Source organism: Thermoascus crustaceus (genome assembly GCF_041956765.1).
Source record: "Thermoascus crustaceus strain CBS 181.67 unplaced genomic scaffold VTN00scaffold_2, whole genome shotgun sequence".
Taxonomy (NCBI): Eukaryota; Fungi; Ascomycota; class Eurotiomycetes; order Eurotiales; family Thermoascaceae; genus Thermoascus; species Thermoascus crustaceus.
Genome location: NW_027192528.1, coordinates 22,630 through 40,360, shown reverse-complemented (window position 1 = coordinate 40,360; position 17,731 = coordinate 22,630). Strand labels below are relative to the sequence as shown.

The 17,731-nt window shown below is 51.9% G+C and overlaps 6 protein-coding genes and 1 non-coding gene across 7 annotated transcripts; 4 read left to right on the top strand and 3 right to left on the bottom strand.

The window, feature by feature from the left end:
* Nucleotides 1–626: 626 nt before the first annotated feature.
* Nucleotides 627–1,373, top strand: VTN00DRAFT_3513 (uncharacterized protein; the record flags this gene model as incomplete). Its single annotated transcript, XM_069429839.1, has 3 exons — nucleotides 627–918; nucleotides 1,016–1,209; nucleotides 1,284–1,373. 3 exons carry the CDS (start codon nucleotides 627–629, stop codon nucleotides 1,371–1,373), a joined length of 576 nt encoding a protein of 191 aa, XP_069289034.1.
* Nucleotides 1,374–2,091: 718 nt separating this feature from the next.
* VTN00DRAFT_3512 (uncharacterized protein) lies at nucleotides 2,092–4,793 on the top strand (the record flags this gene model as incomplete). Its single annotated transcript, XM_069429838.1, has 8 exons — nucleotides 2,092–2,678; nucleotides 2,754–2,926; nucleotides 3,069–3,154; nucleotides 3,212–3,254; nucleotides 3,363–3,679; nucleotides 3,732–3,969; nucleotides 4,030–4,641; nucleotides 4,711–4,793. 8 exons carry the CDS (start codon nucleotides 2,092–2,094, stop codon nucleotides 4,791–4,793), a joined length of 2,139 nt encoding a protein of 712 aa, XP_069289033.1.
* A 2-nt stretch (nucleotides 4,794–4,795) lies between these two features.
* Nucleotides 4,796–5,876, bottom strand: VTN00DRAFT_3511 (uncharacterized protein; the record flags this gene model as incomplete). The annotated part of the gene is made up of 3 exons (XM_069429837.1): nucleotides 4,796–4,832; nucleotides 4,876–5,057; nucleotides 5,841–5,876. The coding sequence occupies 3 exons, from the start codon at nucleotides 5,874–5,876 to the stop codon at nucleotides 4,796–4,798; spliced, it is 255 nt and encodes an 84-aa protein (XP_069289032.1).
* Nucleotides 5,877–8,145: 2,269 nt separating this feature from the next.
* Nucleotides 8,146–8,216, top strand: VTN00DRAFT_t85. The gene has a single exon. It is a non-coding gene; the product is annotated as a tRNA-Gly (tRNA).
* Nucleotides 8,217–8,585: 369 nt separating this feature from the next.
* Nucleotides 8,586–8,879, bottom strand: VTN00DRAFT_3510 (uncharacterized protein; the record flags this gene model as incomplete). The annotated part of the gene is made up of 2 exons (XM_069429836.1): nucleotides 8,586–8,665; nucleotides 8,723–8,879. The coding sequence occupies 2 exons, from the start codon at nucleotides 8,877–8,879 to the stop codon at nucleotides 8,586–8,588; spliced, it is 237 nt and encodes a 78-aa protein (XP_069289031.1).
* Nucleotides 8,880–12,124: 3,245 nt separating this feature from the next.
* On the top strand, nucleotides 12,125–13,721 carry VTN00DRAFT_3509 (uncharacterized protein; the record flags this gene model as incomplete). Its single annotated transcript, XM_069429834.1, has 6 exons — nucleotides 12,125–12,184; nucleotides 12,249–12,453; nucleotides 12,508–12,999; nucleotides 13,062–13,247; nucleotides 13,344–13,603; nucleotides 13,698–13,721. 6 exons carry the CDS (start codon nucleotides 12,125–12,127, stop codon nucleotides 13,719–13,721), a joined length of 1,227 nt encoding a protein of 408 aa, XP_069289030.1.
* Nucleotides 13,722–14,156: 435 nt separating this feature from the next.
* VTN00DRAFT_3508 (uncharacterized protein) lies at nucleotides 14,157–16,662 on the bottom strand (the record flags this gene model as incomplete). Its single annotated transcript, XM_069429833.1, has 8 exons — nucleotides 14,157–14,183; nucleotides 14,252–14,882; nucleotides 14,945–15,280; nucleotides 15,329–16,020; nucleotides 16,080–16,192; nucleotides 16,243–16,342; nucleotides 16,417–16,541; nucleotides 16,623–16,662. The coding sequence occupies 8 exons, from the start codon at nucleotides 16,660–16,662 to the stop codon at nucleotides 14,157–14,159; spliced, it is 2,064 nt and encodes a 687-aa protein (XP_069289029.1).
* Between the last annotated feature and the right edge of the window lie 1,069 nt (nucleotides 16,663–17,731).

Sequence of the window (17,731 nt, the reverse complement as noted above, 5' to 3'; positions counted from 1 at the left end):
CGTGGACTGGTGTCTCGTGGAACGATCGAGGGGACATGTCGGAGCCTGTTGCGCGGGATGCGGCCGCTGCTGGTGTAGAGTAGAGCAGGACATCATCATATGCATCTCATTTCGCGTATCTCTCGGTCGTTCTGGGGAATCCTGTCGTAGCTCCTCCCGCCCGGCTGTGCTCTCCCACGGCCCTTCCCTGGTCGGAGCCTGTCTCTAGATCGGCTGGAGCATCAAACAAGCCGCGTAGATTCCTCCCGTCATGCTGTCTGAAAGTATATCCATCCATGCCAGCACAGTGGTGGTCTTCACGGTCCGTCGTGACTCTGGCACCGTGATAATCAGCTGACGGCCCGAGGGATGGCCGACATTCGGGCGCGGGTGTCGGGGCCAATCAGAGGCGGGCCAAAGCAGCCGGCCGGGCAAGGCTAGTTCGTGTCCGGATGCTCGCCTTTCCACCTCAAACCACAGTGAGCGAACCTCGTCTTCACCTTCGTCAGTCTTGATCTCCTCCTCCGCTCTCCCACCTCCCCCCAACTCCCTTCCCCGCTCCTCCCCAGAGCCTTGCTGCTCTCGTCCCCGTCGAGTGTCTGGGATCAATTGCTCGTTTTCCCGCCGTCCACCCGCCCTTCCGCACAATGTTCCTCCGTTCCGTTTCTCGAGCTGCTGCTCGCAGCTCTGCCAACCTCGCGGCGCGCTCCTACCGTCCCGCGACCAGCCCAATGGCCTGCCTGAACACTGCTCAGAGATTTGTCGCTGCCCAGCAGACCCGCGCCGCCTCCGAGCATGCCATCGCCAACCCCACCCTGGCCGGCATTGAGAAGCGCTGGGAGGGCATGCCCCCCCAGGAACAGGCCGAGCTGTGGATGCAGCTGAGGGACCGCATGAAGGTCGACTGGCACGAGATGACCCTCCAGGAGAAGAAGGCCGGTACGTATCTGCGGTGTCGCAATGGGCCGCGGAGTCCCGGGCCCGCCAAGTCTTGACGATTCTTTTTTTTTCTTCTCTTGCTGACCGCTTGGACCAGCTTACTGGATTGCTTTCGGCCCTCACGGCCCCCGCGCTGAGCCCCCCAAGGGTGAGGGCTGGAAAATCTTCTTCAAGACCATGCAGCTGTTTGTTGCCTCGGTCGCCATCTTCTACGCTATCCACCTGTTCGCCCGCCCACAGCCTCGTACCATGACCAAGGAGTGGCAGGAGGCCACCAACGAGTACGCCAAGGTGCGTATCGCCCTGCTTTCGTTTCCCCAGCTGTTCCCGGTGGACGTGCTGCTAACGGACCATGATCCAAACAGAGGGAGAAGATCGAACCCATCACCGGTATCAGCAGCGAGGGATACAGCGGCAAGGGTTACGTCCAGAGCCCCCCCGCCCAGAAGTCGTAGATTGGATCCGGAAGCAGGCCGGAAGAGTAGGAGCAGGCAGGACCAGGCTTGGTGCGTTGATAATGCGGGGAAGAGACTTTCTGCCATTATCAACCGTCTGTTCCTGATTCTACGTCACTTATTCGTCCGGCGTGTGCTCGCTCGATGTCGACCTGACCTCTATGCGTATCTGAACCAAAAATATATGTACTCTGTACTGTGCCATAGCCAATATATTTCCTTTGTAGCCTCAGCACGTGCACTGTGTCGTCTCGGTTGGCTTCTATAGATTTTTTTTATATCCCCATGGGACGAGTTGTAAGGATATGGGCCTGGCGCTAGTGCGGGGTCGTAGCATGCTAGGTCAGGATCTGTCACCATGACCATGGCGGTAGCATGAGGGGAGAGAGCCAAAGATGGGATATTCCACCCAGCCAGATGGATCTCGGACTGGTCGAGGATGGCCAGGTATATCCTTGACGAGGCACGGAGATAGAGCGCACAGGTCTGTGAACCCCAGGGCCATGCCATGGGACGCTGTCAGCGATTCCTTCAGCATGGGCCATGGCTGAGGGACTAGTTTCCGGGGCGCAGTGGTCAATTCCAGTGCTGTCCAAGCGCCCGACGGGGCATCCGTGCAGCCAGAGAGATGTATCGATATTGTTCGGGTACCTGGGAGGGATGTATGTCATATCGTATATAGGGCTACCACGGATTCCATATAATTTTATATAGTGTAATGTGTAACCCTAAAACAGTATCTACGTATGGAAGACGGAAAAACCATGCCATTGACCTGATCCATGCAGACCACGTTATTCTCGCGACCGTCCTGCCCTCTGTGCTGCTGGCCGCTGGCTGCTCAGCGCGGTGGACGGGGACGGCAGACGCTGAGGTGTTTCTGTTGCTAGGAAGTTTCCATCCATCCGGTGCCCGGCAACGTCACCACCGGTGTGCTTCCCCCACGGGCCTGAGGACGCGCTCCCAACGCACGCTGAACGGCTGGAGGCACCGCTGTCGACGCCCAGCAGCGCATTCCGGCGCATCCAGCGGCGCCTCTGGCATCGCAGAGGCCCGTTCTGTCGTCTCTGCCCCTCGTCGTGCAGCGTTGTGCGCGGTGTTGGGGCTCGTCGGCGGATCACGGGATCGTCGGCAAAACCGCCCCGGAAAGGCTAAGCCGCTCGGGCGTTCCGTGTCCACCTCGAGGCCACTTCAGGTCAACCTCTTCCCTTTCTTCCTCTCTCTTCTCTCCCCTGCTCCATCCACCATCTCTCCCACTCCCCTCCATCTCTCCTCGCTCTTTGACACTGTCACCATGTTCAAGAGGTGTGTCTCCCTCCCCAATGCCTCTCTCTCCTCGTCCTACCCCACCATCTGGAACTAACCCGTTTTCGCTTCTAGCGGTCTCGCCCGGACCTTCGGGAGGGCTGCGTTCGCTCGACCTGCCTCGGTCGGCCGACGCGCCTTCGAGCCTCTCAGAGTCAATGCCCTGCCTGCTCTGTCTGCCCGCTTCGCCAGCTCCGAGGCTGGTCGCACTGGAAAGATTCACCAGGTCATCGGTGCCGTCGTTGACGGTATGTATCCAGATCGCACACTGCCTCCCCCCGTCCGGGGTTCAGCCAGGGGAAAATCTTTTCCTGCGCTCGAATCCGCCGCAACACCCGCCCACACCGACCCAATCCGTGGCTAGGCGATCGATTCTGACGAGGGATGCAGTGAAATTCGATGGCGAGAACCTTCCCCCCATTCTGAACGCCCTCGAGACCAACAACGGTGGTCAGAAGCTGGTTCTTGAGGTCGCTGTATGTGGACCGTGCGCATATATCCCACTTCCCCGGACTCCGCTAACATTCCATCAGCAACACCTGGGTGAGAATGTCGTCCGCACCATTGCCATGGACGGTATGCAGCTCCCTGCCCCCCTTCCTCTGTGAACGTGACGCACACGACGGAATTCGGCGTGTTTACGTGTATGTCGGGTCGACCAAAATTGACTTATGCGACCTGCAGGAACCGAGGGTCTCACTCGTGGCGCCGAGGCCGTCGACACCGGTGCCCCCATCAAGATCCCCGTCGGCCCTGGCACCCTGGGTCGTATCATCAACGTCACCGGTGACCCCATCGACGAGCGTGGCCCCATCAAGGCCACCAAGTACGCCCCCATCCACGCTGAGCCCCCAGCGTTCGTTGAGCAGTCCACCGAGGCCGAGATTCTGGTCACCGGTATCAAGGTCGTCGACCTGCTCGCCCCCTACGCTCGTGGTGGAAAGATCGGTCTCTTCGGTGGTGCCGGTGTCGGCAAGACTGTGTTCATCCAGGAGCTGATTGTACGAGAGGACCCGACCGACACGCATGATCTCAGCTAACTCGCGCCCGCAGAACAACATCGCCAAGGCCCACGGTGGTTACTCCGTCTTCACTGGTGTCGGTGAGCGTACCCGTGAGGGTAACGACCTGTACCACGAAATGCAGGAGACCGGCGTCATTCAGCTCGAGGGCGACTCCAAGGTCGCGCTCGTGTTCGGTCAGATGAACGAGCCCCCGGGTGCCCGTGCCCGTGTCGCCCTGACTGGTCTGACCATCGCCGAGTACTTCCGTGACGAGGAGGGTCAGGACGGTATGTTTGAAAAGCGTTCAACGGTCTACTTTCTGGAGCGCGGCTGATGAAACTGTCCAGTGCTGCTCTTCATTGACAACATCTTCCGTTTCACCCAGGCCGGTTCTGAGGTGTCTGCCCTTCTGGGTCGTATCCCCTCTGCCGTCGGTTACCAGCCCACTCTGGCCGTCGACATGGGTGGTATGCAGGAACGTATCACCACCACCACCAAGGGTTCCATCACCTCCGTCCAGGCCGTCTACGTGCCCGCTGACGACTTGACTGACCCTGCCCCCGCTACCACCTTCGCCCACTTGGACGCCACCACTGTGCTGTCCCGTGGTATCTCCGAGCTGGGTATCTACCCCGCTGTCGACCCTCTCGACTCCAAGTCGCGCATGCTTGACCCGCGTATCGTCGGTGAGGAGCACTACCAGGTCGCCACCCGTGTCCAGCAGATGCTCCAGGAGTACAAGTCCCTCCAGGATATCATTGCCATTCTGGGTATGGACGAACTGTCCGAGGCCGACAAGCTCACCGTCGAGCGTGCCCGTAAGCTCCAGCGTTTCCTGAGCCAGCCTTTCACTGTCGCCCAGGTCTTCACTGGTATTGAGGGCAAGCTCGTCGACCTCAAGGACACCATCCGCAGCTTCAAGGCCATCATCAACGGAGAGGCCGACGACCTTCCTGAGGGTATGTTGATCTCACACCACCCAACGTGAAGTTTGAGTCCATTGCTGACAATTTTTTTTTTCCCTCCAGCTGCTTTCTACATGGTTGGTGACATTGACTCCGCCCGCGCCAAGGGTGAGAAGATCCTGGCCGAGCTCGAGGGCAGCTCGTAGATTTAATATCCACGTCTGGCGCGCCTTTCTTTTGTATGCCTTTGACATGATGTTTCCATTTTCTTTTGTGCGTGTACAGTACTCGTGATAAAAGAAAAAGGATTTGACGCAAAAAACAAAACAAGAGGCGACCCACAACCGAAAGAAAGGAGTTCCACGGTCTACCTGTCTCTCGGGTGATGCAGAGCCTCGGGCTCTGTGTCTGGTACCACATGTGCTCATATGTAAGTAACTAGACAACACCACCAACCTAGTAGATACCCGCTAGGTTAGGGCAATTCTATCCGTTTCCTTTGTTCTATTCGGCCTTGCCCCCGCTCCACTCGATGCCTGTATGCTATGTCGATATGGAGGTATGTACTGTAGAATGCAACGTGTTTCCGAATGTATCGCGTGAGATGTCATCTGTGTCAGATGTAGATCACTGTCTTCCTGCTCTGGTCTGCGCGTTGGCCACCATCGAACCCTTAGTTACCTGCTAATTTCAATATGCCTGGATGGATGTACTGAAACTTGCCTGCGCAGTTCTGTCTACCATTGCAACCTCTATGTGTTTGTAAAGATTCTGCTAGACATGGTAGCAGTTGTATATATATATATATAACTGCTGGGGCAATTGGTGTAACTGGCGCGGTGCCTAGATATCTAAATATAAAATATAATCACCATGTGGATAAAATCCATACTCCTGGTATAACATGCGTACTCTATGTTGTCTAATTTAGTCTTCACGTTCGCTTACGCGGTTGGTAATCGTGAAGAGAATATTTGTATTTTGTATTTCTATTTCTATTAATTAGAACGATCGAATTGGATCGATAATGATGACGGAGATAGTGGTCGCGCGAATAATGCAATGGATCATTATTGAGCATGTAATAAAGGTAAAGACCTCAAGAGAAAGGAAGCAAGTGTGTTTTCAAAATCGTAGCCTACATTATATCAAATGGTAAATTAGAATGATGATAACAATGAATGAAATCTTGCAAGCACGGAATGGATTATGATCATGATTGTTTTTTTTCTTTGGCCTTCTCTGGTATTTACCTGGGCTTTGAACGGTCGGGTGAATATCTGAGACATTTTGGATTTGGATTCGGATTTGGGGGTTGTAGAGGATACAACGTATTACCTCTGCTGTAGCTAGGTGGAACTACTGCAGGGAGTGGTGGTTCGCTTACTCGGTTGGCTTTGGATGGGGAGAATTCAACCACGAATGGATAAACGTGAGTGGTGAGCTTTGGAGTTTTTTTTTCTATGTTGTATCTGTTATACTATGATAATGACATTGTTTTTTGTATTTTGTTTTTCTATGCGCCCTGCAGGGTATTGCTATATAGATATATATGTATACTGCCATACGGTACATAGTTGCTGTAGAGAGAGAGAGAGAGAGAGAGAGAGAGAGAGAGACAATAGTGCGGGACGACGAAGAAAAAGAACGTAGATTTCAGAAACAAAATCTGACTGATCATATCTGCCTTGTTATTCCAATGTTTTTGGTATGGTCGACTATCCATGCCTAGGTACCCTACCTACTTAACCTGGCCTACTCTATCCCTCCAGGTGAAGTAGAAGGGCAAATTTAATAGATTGAGATGGAACGGGAGGGAAGAGAAGGAAAAGTGATGCCAGAAATAATCGGAATAATAAGTGGATGTAAACGCAAGCGGAGTTCAAAATGATGAATCGACCAAGCCGGAAGTAGATGTTATCGGCTGCTCCTGTTAATAACAGTGATATAATATTGGGACGAGGTTGTTGCAGTAAGGTGTGCGCAATACAAGCACAAGTCCCTCGATGGATCAGTACGTCAAAAAGAGGAGGGTCAAAAAACGCTATGGTGGTGAATGATTTTGTTTGTGTCCGAGGGAGACAGGAAGCAGAGGATGCACAAAAGAAGAGGGAAAGGAAATAGAGGCTTGAAAGGATTATAGACTATAATGCAGTTGGTCATTGTAATTAAGACTTGCAGGTAGCTGGGAAGAGAATTTCTCAGAATATATATATCCCAGTCCTGTGAGTGAGCTCTGGATGTCAGCTTCGAAAGTAGGAAGGGGTGTTGATCTACTGCTTCGTAGAATGAATCAAGAGGAAATGAATGTAAGCTAGTACTGTTTCACCTGTTGAACATTCTGGTCTTGTGATCTTCTGTAGAAAGAAAAACATCTTCATAGGTAAATGGCCAAGGGCTAGGTTCAGCTTCGGTGTAGGACTGGTACCTGCCTACTATAACTTCCATGTCTGCACATTATCAGAAGCTTGATTTGCATCCCCAACGTAGATGGCATGTCTGGGTTCAGCAATAGAGGATGCATATTTGGGGAATGGGTACGAAAGAGGTGCGAAATTGTCCGGATATAGAAGATGGATTACAATTCTTTACCTTTACTATCTTCTTTCTGTTTGACTACGGTTGGAATCTGAAGATTGATTACCTAGCTAGGTACAGCAGTTTAAAGGTTCTGTTTGTTTCAAGCTGTCTACTGATGGAGTAGGTCGGTCTATTCCTTTTGTGGATGCAGCAGAACATCATCAGACACACTCACAAGGCCTAGGTCTCATGGCGAAGTTTTGTAGGCTTTGTCGCAAGACGGGTCGGGGATAGACTCGGGAGGGTAGGAAGTCACGGCAATGATCACAATCCCGCTATCTCTACATCCTCAGTCCCCGGGTCTGGTAAGATAGATGGAGCTGTTTGTCAATCGTGAAAGTGCGTCTGTGATGATAGCACAGAATAGAGTGGTGATAATTCATACAGCAGGTCTATCCCTGACAGAGGTGAGTTCTCCGAAATTCTCAGCAGCTGGTTAGTCTAAGAACGGGCGCGACGGTTCGGACCCTGAAAGCGTATGAGAGACGCCATGGCGGATGGGCCGAATTTTCAACTTCTGCGAAACATTCCCCTGCCAATCAACGAAGGTGGTGTAAAGAGCGCAATTGTGTGCTATCAACGTCCTGAGAGGCAAGAGGTGATGAGGTTGGGCCATATTTTTGACTGCGTGGCAATGTATGCAGGCCCACGAACTTCCCCACGAACTCTGACAGGGTCGTAATCCGCCAGGGCACTCCGGGGTTCGCCGGTCTCGCCTGCAGCCAACCTATATTCCACGCTAGCAGCATGTTTTAGCACCGAGGCTTGAGCCAACCTGGCCTAATCCAGCTGTATGCCCGCCGCATCGATCATTGAATCTTGTTAAGGAGGGCCCCACCCTTGTTCTGTAAGGCGCTCTTGGCGGGATTAAATTTCCTTATGATATCTGTGAGTTATAGATGGGAAATGGCTCTCCTAGTTGGCTCTTCTGGTGTTATTGATCAGTTGCTATACTAGACAAGTGGGTATCACACAACGGCATCATTGGTCTAGTGGTAGAATTCATCGTTGCCATCGATGAGGCCCGCGTTCGATTCGCGGATGATGCAGTGTGCACAAACACCGCCACCAACGTGGCGGAGCTTTTTGTTTCGCATTCTTTTTCCTTCCCAAGTCCATTCATATATATCCCATTGTAGGCTCAATTCATGCAGCGAGGCGGAAGGTGAAGGAAGGGACTAAAGCAATCCTATTTGACATTCTGCATATCAGTACTAGACGTTAAGGGCATACCGGTGGGGAAGTCTTGCTCACTGAAAAGGACAAAATATGGAGAGCATTAGAAATCGTTTTGGTACAGATGTGACACTTGTTCATGAGGTGCTTCTTTCGTCGCACTCAAAACAGTATCAGTCCGAGTTTCACGCAAGCCTTGTAGCTAGAGCACCAGCCGTGTCTCTTGGATCTTCAAGAGCCATCTATCCCACAGGACAAGGATGGCAGGGTGGGCTATTTCTCTGCATCTCCGTTGGGGTCGATTCCAGGACTCGGTTGCTGTCTGTCGTCGCGTGAGCGCACAGTACGCTGGGAATGGATCGATGCGCTGTACACTCACCTCCCCCTTTGCCATACTCGTCATCTCGCCTGACACTAGGCCAGGCAGGCTTTTTGTAAGCACCGGAGATGTGTTCTGCGTGCTTCACGTGCTCGCAGTGGTGAGCAGAGGCCCATTGGGCTGTGATGGAACGACGGCGACTCCGAGCGCAGTCCATCTTCTCTCGCTTCTCTCACGTCTCTCCAACGTCCAAGAGAGTCTAGATCGGACCAGACGAAGTGTTCCCCGCCTCTTCTGTGGCGCATTCTCCATCGTTAAGTAGATACGCCTCTACTCCTGCCCCCAGATCCAATTTAGTGAAACAGCGATCTAGCGATAGCTAACATGGGTTCGTTTCCAGCAGCAGCCTCTTCCAGGTTGACTCCCCTGCCAAAAGAGCATCCGGGATACTTCACCGTCTTTTCCTTCCAGAATCCAAGAGATCGAGATCTGCTCGATTAACTTGGCCGGCTTCGATCCGACCAGCGGGAAATGTATCCGCAGAGAGCTAAAATGCAGCGCGAGACCCACAATCGACAGCTGTCTTGCCTATCCTCGACTCCCCATGCTCTTTTCTTTACCTCTGCGGTGTTCTTTGTGAGTCAGGAAGGTCGATGGAAGGGGCTGCAACTTAACTGGTGAATCTACGTATGTCCGGAGGAGATCGTGGGATATCATGGTCCAAGTGACAAATCTGGAATCTTGCTCTTTCACACAAGCCCACTGTACATCTTATTAAATTATTTTTCAAGGCCCCTATTACTATTACAACGCTGCATCCTCAACCTCTACTTCCCGTGCGGATCCGCACCGCTTCTGCACCGGGATCTATGCCGCCCTGGGCATGTTGGGACTTCCTTGGTGTGGTGTTACGCATGGAAGAAAGCATGACATCTTGAGTCGGACTCGTTCTATTATGCAGGTTGCTGCCGCACGTCACATCCATCACCGACATTGCCAGGATCTCTCTCCGCGAGGCCCCTTCCCGGGATGACAGGACCCTTCTTGTTTACCGCGCATGACCATCTGCGGAGAAGCCAAAGCTTGTCCTCTCACTTCCATTGGAGCGGAGGGATGTCCCACTTCCAAGGTTGAGCGGGGTCTGAGCCTGTTGAAGGTCTACTAAGTGTCGCAACGGAATCTTGAGTTCTGCTCGCGGAGAACGGTCCGATATTACTTAAATACGGCGAATTGGGCCAACGGCAGTCGGTAACGACTGGTGCAGTAGACGTACATACACGGCTGGACATACCCAAGAGGCGAGCAAGCTCGGGACTTCAACCATCACCTTTGCCCGGATGTCCTGGGATGCAGCTGGCCGCAAGCCCTTGATGGGGGATATCTTGGAGGCGGCCGATAAGCAATCTTAGGTGGAGCATGAGAATCGTGGAGATCGCAGGCCATGCTAGGTACCGGTAACTTGGAAGAGGTATTCGTTCTTCACCAAGGGCAAGGCGAGCTGCCGTCACTACTACTTGCCGCCCACTGCGTCAAGTTCGCCACTGGGGCCGATGCCGCTAAGATAATAGTGGCGCTCTGAAGTCCAACCAGATGCAAGACAAGACCGACGCTCTGACAGCCGGATCTCCATAGTTACGCCCCTGGCTACTTTGAGATTTGTGCCATCAGTGCATCCAATGGCGACCGACCCCGGACAGACCTTAATAATACTTATCTAATATCCAAAAGTGGACCCGTGCAGACCGCAGAGTCCGGTTTACTGTCAAGGGACAGAAACAAGTAAGCGACGTCCTGAGGCCGAGACTTGCGCTTGACTGCGCCACTATGTTTTGAGATACTACACACTACAGCCTTGCGCCGCTAACCTAACCCACTGGGTCGGTTTTAGTAGTACCTCGCCCACGATAGAGCACATACCATACAAACAACCCAATTGAGGGGTTCCCCTAGAGCCTCATGCCTGCAAAGATCCTTCGACGTAGAGACCCTTTCAATCGTTCTCTTAGGCTGGGAGATCTTGCTGTTAGTGGCTCTCTTAGACCGATTAGCTACAGATTCTTATGGTTAGAATCGCCAACCTTCCGAAGCAGTCTTTTTAGGTAGGTATGTACCGTACAATACCCTACTTGGGACCTACTACTTAACTGCTGAACCTCGGGGAGCTGGGGAACTCAAAACATCCCACTCCAGGGATCCCGGGAAGAGCCAAGTAGTGAATAACTTCAACAATTCCGTGTCAGGTTGACAGCTGCTAGTACTGACTGGGGCAATACATTTAAAAGGCCCCATCCTGTAGTAAGTATTTTTAGCGCGTGTCAATGGCGCAAGGATTCGTGTGCACCGCCATATCCCCTGTTGTGGCACATCTCGGCCGCTCGGAGCCATTCTTCAGACTTCCTGATGGTCATGCTCTTTGAGGCCAATGCTACTGTTCACACTATGTCAGCCTTGGATGGAGACATGCTCCACAGGAACGCAGTTATCGTTTGCAGCAAGTGCTCCTTCAATATATCCCATGGCTCTCGATCTCGCTTATGACCGCCTTTAACAAGGAGGTTAACCTAGATTACCTACATTTGAGATTTTGACCGGCCCACAAACGAAGTCACAATGTGCTATCAGCCGGAATAGCCTGTGAAGGGATGGATCTTCGTCCATTTGCCAGATGTAACGGTTTCTCCACCCATTCCTTGCGGCTGGATCTGACGAGCCACTGGTGGCCGTCTAAAGGAAGTCAATCGATCTGTCATCGTCTGTTCGGAAGTATGGCATCACTGTTCTCGCCTGCCCACTGACTGCATTGGCCACGCAGGAGAGCAATCGACAGCTGCACGCTGATCCCCGGACTAAAAGCTGCGTGGGAACTCTTCGTGCCCAGCTCCCGTTGGAAGCGCCCAATAATAACTTAAGCGTGATTGCAGATCCGGCCGGAACGAGATAGACTTCTGTCAGGACCGCAGCGGTTACGAATGCCACTGCCCCTGCAACGTACTCGCTGTCCAAGCGACCAGAGTGGCGAATTGGATGGATGCCCCTACATATACACCCAGGCGGTCTAACCAAATCTGAGCGACACAGCACTTCCTTCTGCATGTTGAGGAGGAGTGCTCGGGGCCATTGTGTCCACCGCCACAGTTTATATGTCGTCTTTCCCCGACTGATGGCTGAGTTCTCCGCCCTCGACTATGTCCATGAAGTATATTCTTCGCTAGTGTCTGTGTTTTTAGATACACACGTCTGTTTCCCAGGTCTACCTTGTGATCTTTGAGGACTTTCTCTGGACTTTCTTTGCAAATGAATGCTTGATCCATTGCCAAACATCATATACAACCCGCGAGAGCCTGCTTCTATAAGTTGAAGGGAGAAATATTTTGAATTGAGCTTCTCAAGAGTGCAGTTTGTTGCGATTATCCTTCACTTTTCTACTATGAACACAACGAATGAACGACATCAATAAGCTCCATGGACGGAACCCAACACCTTCGCTCTCGGGAAGAGATGCTTCATGGGACGGTCTCATGGGTACGTCTATGACAGAAATTGTAACTCGTTCTCTGATACCATTTCCTAACGTAACTTGTTGAAGTCCCTCGAGCGGAACCGACAGGCAGCACTTAGTCTTTTTACTTCGAACTCTATGGCTAGTCACGTTGGCTACGGAAACAACGTTGATCCGCGAACTGAACTTCCAAGTTCCAGCCCACAGTATGACAGTCCTCATCTGCAGAATTTAAAACAACATGCAAACACGTCCCAGGTCGAGATACCTCGGCCACAGCCCCCCTTTTCTGGTTTGTGGCACTCCATGTCTAGTTTCTATTGCCATGGCTTACCAAGTTGTACAGGACAGGGAAGGTATTTATACACAGGGCAGCGGGATGATGCGGCCACCTTTGGCTCAGTGCCGCCTTATCAACATCAACTTGCTCCTACGCCAGTAATTCAAAGGCCCTTCCTATCCCATTTTGACCATGTCGGTGCAGATTCCAGGCCAGGAACACAGCTTCTGAGTCCCCACGCATTCTTGCACAGTACTGGATCCATGGACTACAGTCACCAAGATCCCCTGCCGTGTAATCCCATGAAGGCAATCAGGGTAGGTGACCAGGCCGCAATGCTTGCCTACTATGAGTCAGCATTTCATGCCTTGCAGCAGACGAACTGTCGCATGATCGCCAAGGCATTTGTCAAGGCGGTCGAACCAAGGAAGCAAGCTAAATATCCATACAATGGCGGGAAAGGACCGGACGGTCAGAAAGGCGATCCTGAAAGCACGAAGCCTTCCTGGTGGCCGGATGGAGTGACGCATCGAGAGCCCGATCATTTGAAAAAACCCGGTCCGTCTACTGTGCTGCTCTATATTTTCCTATCACCTCGGGATTTACTGATAGCTTCGCAGAACGGGTGCGCCTGCTGATTCATATTCTGCGAGGTCTGGGCAAAAGCCGCGGGGTCACGGTCGACCAGCTCGAGGACGCGGGCCGAAGCATCAGGCGACGCATCAAGCCCGTCGAGCGCCTGGAGATTCTGAGCGAAATCTACAGAGTCAGGAGGGTCGAGGAGCAGTATGAGAACGGGAAAATCGGTCTGTAACGCTTTTCGTCATTCATGTTGGCGGGCTCCATATTCCCCTTCCCACTCAGTCTGTGGAATAACATTGTCGGATTCTAACAGTCACCAGATGGTTCTGCTGAGGTATACGTCGTCGATCGGGCCTCCAAGCTGTATAACGACGAAGAACCGAGATCTTCAACCAGTACACCTGCGCGCTTCGATACAGTTCAAGGCTCACCGCCGCCTGGCAATCGTGGTATCATAACCCCTCAACAACCACAGGGGAATAATGAAGGAGTCCGTCCCGCGATAATCCCGAGTCAGGATCCAAGGGTTCAAACGGCGCAACGACCTGTCTATGGTCCTGAACGGTCATTATATTTTAACGTAAGTACTGTCCAAGCTCCGGCGTGGTAGGTCATTTGCTCTGTGTAAAGAGTGCAGAAGTCTAACATGTGGACACACATCTGACCAGACATAGAGCGATTTCTGTGGACGCCTTTGATTTCGCGAGCAACATGTAGATACTGTTACTGTTTGAGATACCCGCTTGGAGCCTACGGATGAATTGGCGAAGGTTAAATCAGGCACATGGGTATAGGGGACAATGAGTCGTGAAGTATGGGTAATGTGCCCTAATTTCTTGAGGCAAAATAGGAATTTTCGAGCTCTTCGGATTTTCCTGGCCTGCAAGGGCCCTGTTCCAGATGAACCTTGCTTACGAGCTATCTGGTTCTTAAGTTTTTATGCCTGACGTGGAATTTCTATAACACTGTCTTATCATTGCGGATCTATCGAAAACAGGTGTCTCGGTTGTTCAATTTCATAATAATATATTATATTTCTTACGTTGTAGGTACAGGAATATGACATCGTGTTCTATATATTAATCAACAATTGACACGGGATTTCAGTATCGCATTATATGAACTGCCAATGATCACAGTGTTTCTTCCAGCGCAAGAACCTGTCATCACAAGTCAACATTCACAGTCCAAAGTTGATCTTTCTAAGGGATAGTTCGAGTCCACTCACCAGCGCCGTCCTTGTCGGGATATACACCTGCAAGAAATTGCGCCTCCCGTTCCAGGGCAGATCGGTCGTGAAGAAGCGCGTTTCTTTCATGTTTCTCCCAAACCCACCGAACTCGGGATCATCCGTGTCCAAAAGGATACGATACGTGCCCGCCTGCTCGATCCCAACGCGGTAGTCGGTGAAGCTTCTGGTGGGATGGAAATTGAAGATCCACAGCAGCCCCGCTCGCTCGAAGACAAGGACCTTGTCGAGTTCGTTCTTCAGGCTGACGTACGCCTGCGGGGAGTGCAGCCAGCCGTACTTTTCTTCGGTGGTCTGCATCGCGCGGTCGAACTCGTTCAGGAACTTGTACCGCAGCAGGCCGTCCTCCGTCAGGTTGAACTGGCGGCGAGCGTACCAGAAGGAGTTGCCGTTGCCGGCGCGGGGGAAGTCGAGCCACTCTGGGTGGCCGAATTCGTTGCCTTCGAAGTTGAGGTAGCCTTCGCCGCCGAGGCCGTGGGTTACGAGGCGGATCATCTTGTGCAGGGCTAAGCCGCGTTCGATGATGGGGGTTAGTTCTGTTAGGATGGACATGTGCGTATACATCTCTTTGTCGCAGAGCCACATCATTATGGTTTTGTCGCCGACGAGGCTAGAATGATCAGATAATTAGTATGGATCAAGCAAGATAACACGTGGGATGTGTCTACTCACGCCTGATCATGGCTTTCCGCATACGCGATAGTCTTCTCACCGTGACGTCGGTTCGTCAGCGTAAATGCAAGATTGCCCATGTTCCATTCGTCGTCCTCTTTCTCTTTAAGAAGTTTGATGTACATATCGGGGATGGCCATCGCGAGACGGTAGTCGAAGCCGACACCGCCCAGTGAAAGCGGCAGACATAATGCTGGCATACCAGACACGTCTTCGGCCACAGTGATGCACTCGTGGTAAATGCTATGAAGCATCTCGTTGGCAAGCGTCAGATACATTATACCGTCGTCGTCAACTGCCGGTCCGAAGTACTCGTGATACCCGCCGGAGAAGCCGCTGGAAGGTCAGCGTAGCCTGACTTATGAAGGGGACGAGTAAACCTACGTTCCAATCCCATGATGAGTATAGAGAATGCTTGTAACACCATCAAATCTAAAGCCGTCGAATTGATACTCCTCCATCCAAAAGCGCAAGTTGCTGAGAAGGAAACGAAGCACCTCATGATTCCCGTAGTTGAATAGCCGGCTGTCCCACAGATCGTGCTGGCCCTTTCCACCCGCGTGGAAATACAGATGATCTGTTCCGTCGAACATGTTCAGTCCATCCAGGACGTTCTTCGACGCGTGGCTGTGTACGACGTCGAGGAGGACGGCAAGTCCCAAACCGTGCGCGGTGTCGATCAGCTCCTTCAGGTCCTCTGGCGTGCCGTATCGGCTGCTGGCGGCGAAGAAGTTGTTGACCTGATATCCGAAGCTGGCGTAGTACGCGTGCTCCATAATCGCCATCAATTGAATCGCGTTGTATCCCAGGTACTTTATCCGCGGGAGCATGTTTGTCGTGAACTCCTTGTAGGTTGCTACCTTCGTTTCCGGGGAAGATATCCCGACATGGGCTTCGTAGATTCGGAGACTTTGAGGTTTCTTTGGTCGGTGGTGCTGGAATTTGTATTTTTCCTCTGGGGGAGGGTTCCAGAAGACAGCGTCGTATACGGGAGAAACAGTGAGGTCCTGTACCACTCGCTTGATCCACGAGGGAAGTCTATCGATAGACTCTCCATCCGGGGTAACCATTGCGATCTACGACCAAGTTAATACGCGAAAACAGGAATAGTAGACAGAAGTCATGCAGCAAATACCTTAATCTTGCTGTTATGTAGAATCGCTGGAGTACCGTCTTTTCCAGGAAGCGTTACCTCCCAAACACCAAAGCTGTTCTTTGTCATTGGCGTAGCGGTACGATCCCAATTGTCTGGAGAGTATCAGCACTCTGCCCTTGTTGTCATTCAACGTAGAACATACTAAAATCGCCAATCAGATGAGCCTGAACTGCATTTGGCGCCCATTCTCGGTAGGTGATGTCCCCATTGTCATTGACGTTCAGTCCGAACTTCTCGTAGCCCTGATCACGTTGGAGATGTATCCGGTTAGCTCCCTCGAATAAGATCGATGGTGGGAGTATTTCAGGAGATGCACCCTGCTAAACTTCTCCATTCCACCCTCCGTGTCATTGATTGTCTGGATCCATTTCTGCGCGTAGTTGAACCTGCTTCGCAGCGCATCTTTGTATGGCTCGAGCCACGGATCCAGCTGGATGACGCCTGCCCGAATTGAGCTGGGAACCACAAGAAAAAATAGCGGAAGAGAGAGAATAGGGGTGAGATAAGGACGGCGTCACGAACCTGTGCCATCTGGAATCGATGGCTGGGAGCCGTCCGCCATTTTCGCGATATTGTGATGGCACGATGGTGCTCTTCGCAAGCGCTCTTCGTAGGGAAGATGGCTTGACGACGGACGATGGAAGGGATAACGAGTCAACGGAAAAGTAGAGATCCGGGAAAGGATGACTATGCTCTGGGATAGCTTCGTGGACAGATAGAAGGTATAGAAGGAGATATGTCGAGGTTCCGTGGGAGCGTCAGGAACGGCTCTCGGGCCGCGTGGCGGGGTGACATCGTGGACCCCTCACCAGAACTGACAGGGGTCGACCTTGGCGGTGAAAAGAAGATAAACAGATGAATTATCACCACGATAATAAAAAGAGCCATTGCTGTTTGAGATTGTCGAGCTTTACTCTCCACTCCAATTGGCGATCTTCTGTCGTCCATCTCTTGCTCAAGGGACCAATAACCCCAGATCTCACATCAGCCCTACGGAGACCGCGAAGGATGTCTATAAATAGCTCCTCTTCGCATTCCACTAGGTCCGAGGCTAGAACCGCCTGTTCTCCCTGGAGAAGTGTCTTAATGTATACATTTCTGTGTAGATACGTATTTATGCGACAAGCTCAGACAAAGACAACACGTGCGACAACTGCAGCAAGTAAGGTCCAGATAAAGGATGGCATGGAGATAACACTGAAGCCACTATCATTACCAGCACTGCTACTCCCGTTATTCCCAGATGACTCTGCAGCGTCGTCAACAGTGGCATTGAAGCCGGGGATATTGACGTGGAACTCGGAGGGAACCACATAGCAGATGTCGGCGCATGCATAGTACGTCTCATTCTTATCATTCAAAGAGGTCCGACGTGTACTTGATCCATAACATTACCGTCATTGTTGGAGATGGCTCTGGCATCTGGATTCGGTAGCAGGAGACATTCGTGGCTGGGTTCCATCTAGGAGGCAGGACTATGAAAGAATTAGATTGATTAGATTAAGTTATCTGATAAGTTTAAGTTGCTGGAATGCCCCGGAGATCCTGTCGCTTCGAGATACCATTGCGTGAGCGCCACTCGCTTCTTACATTGGTAGTCAGTATCAAGGAAGACTTTTATTTATACCCTT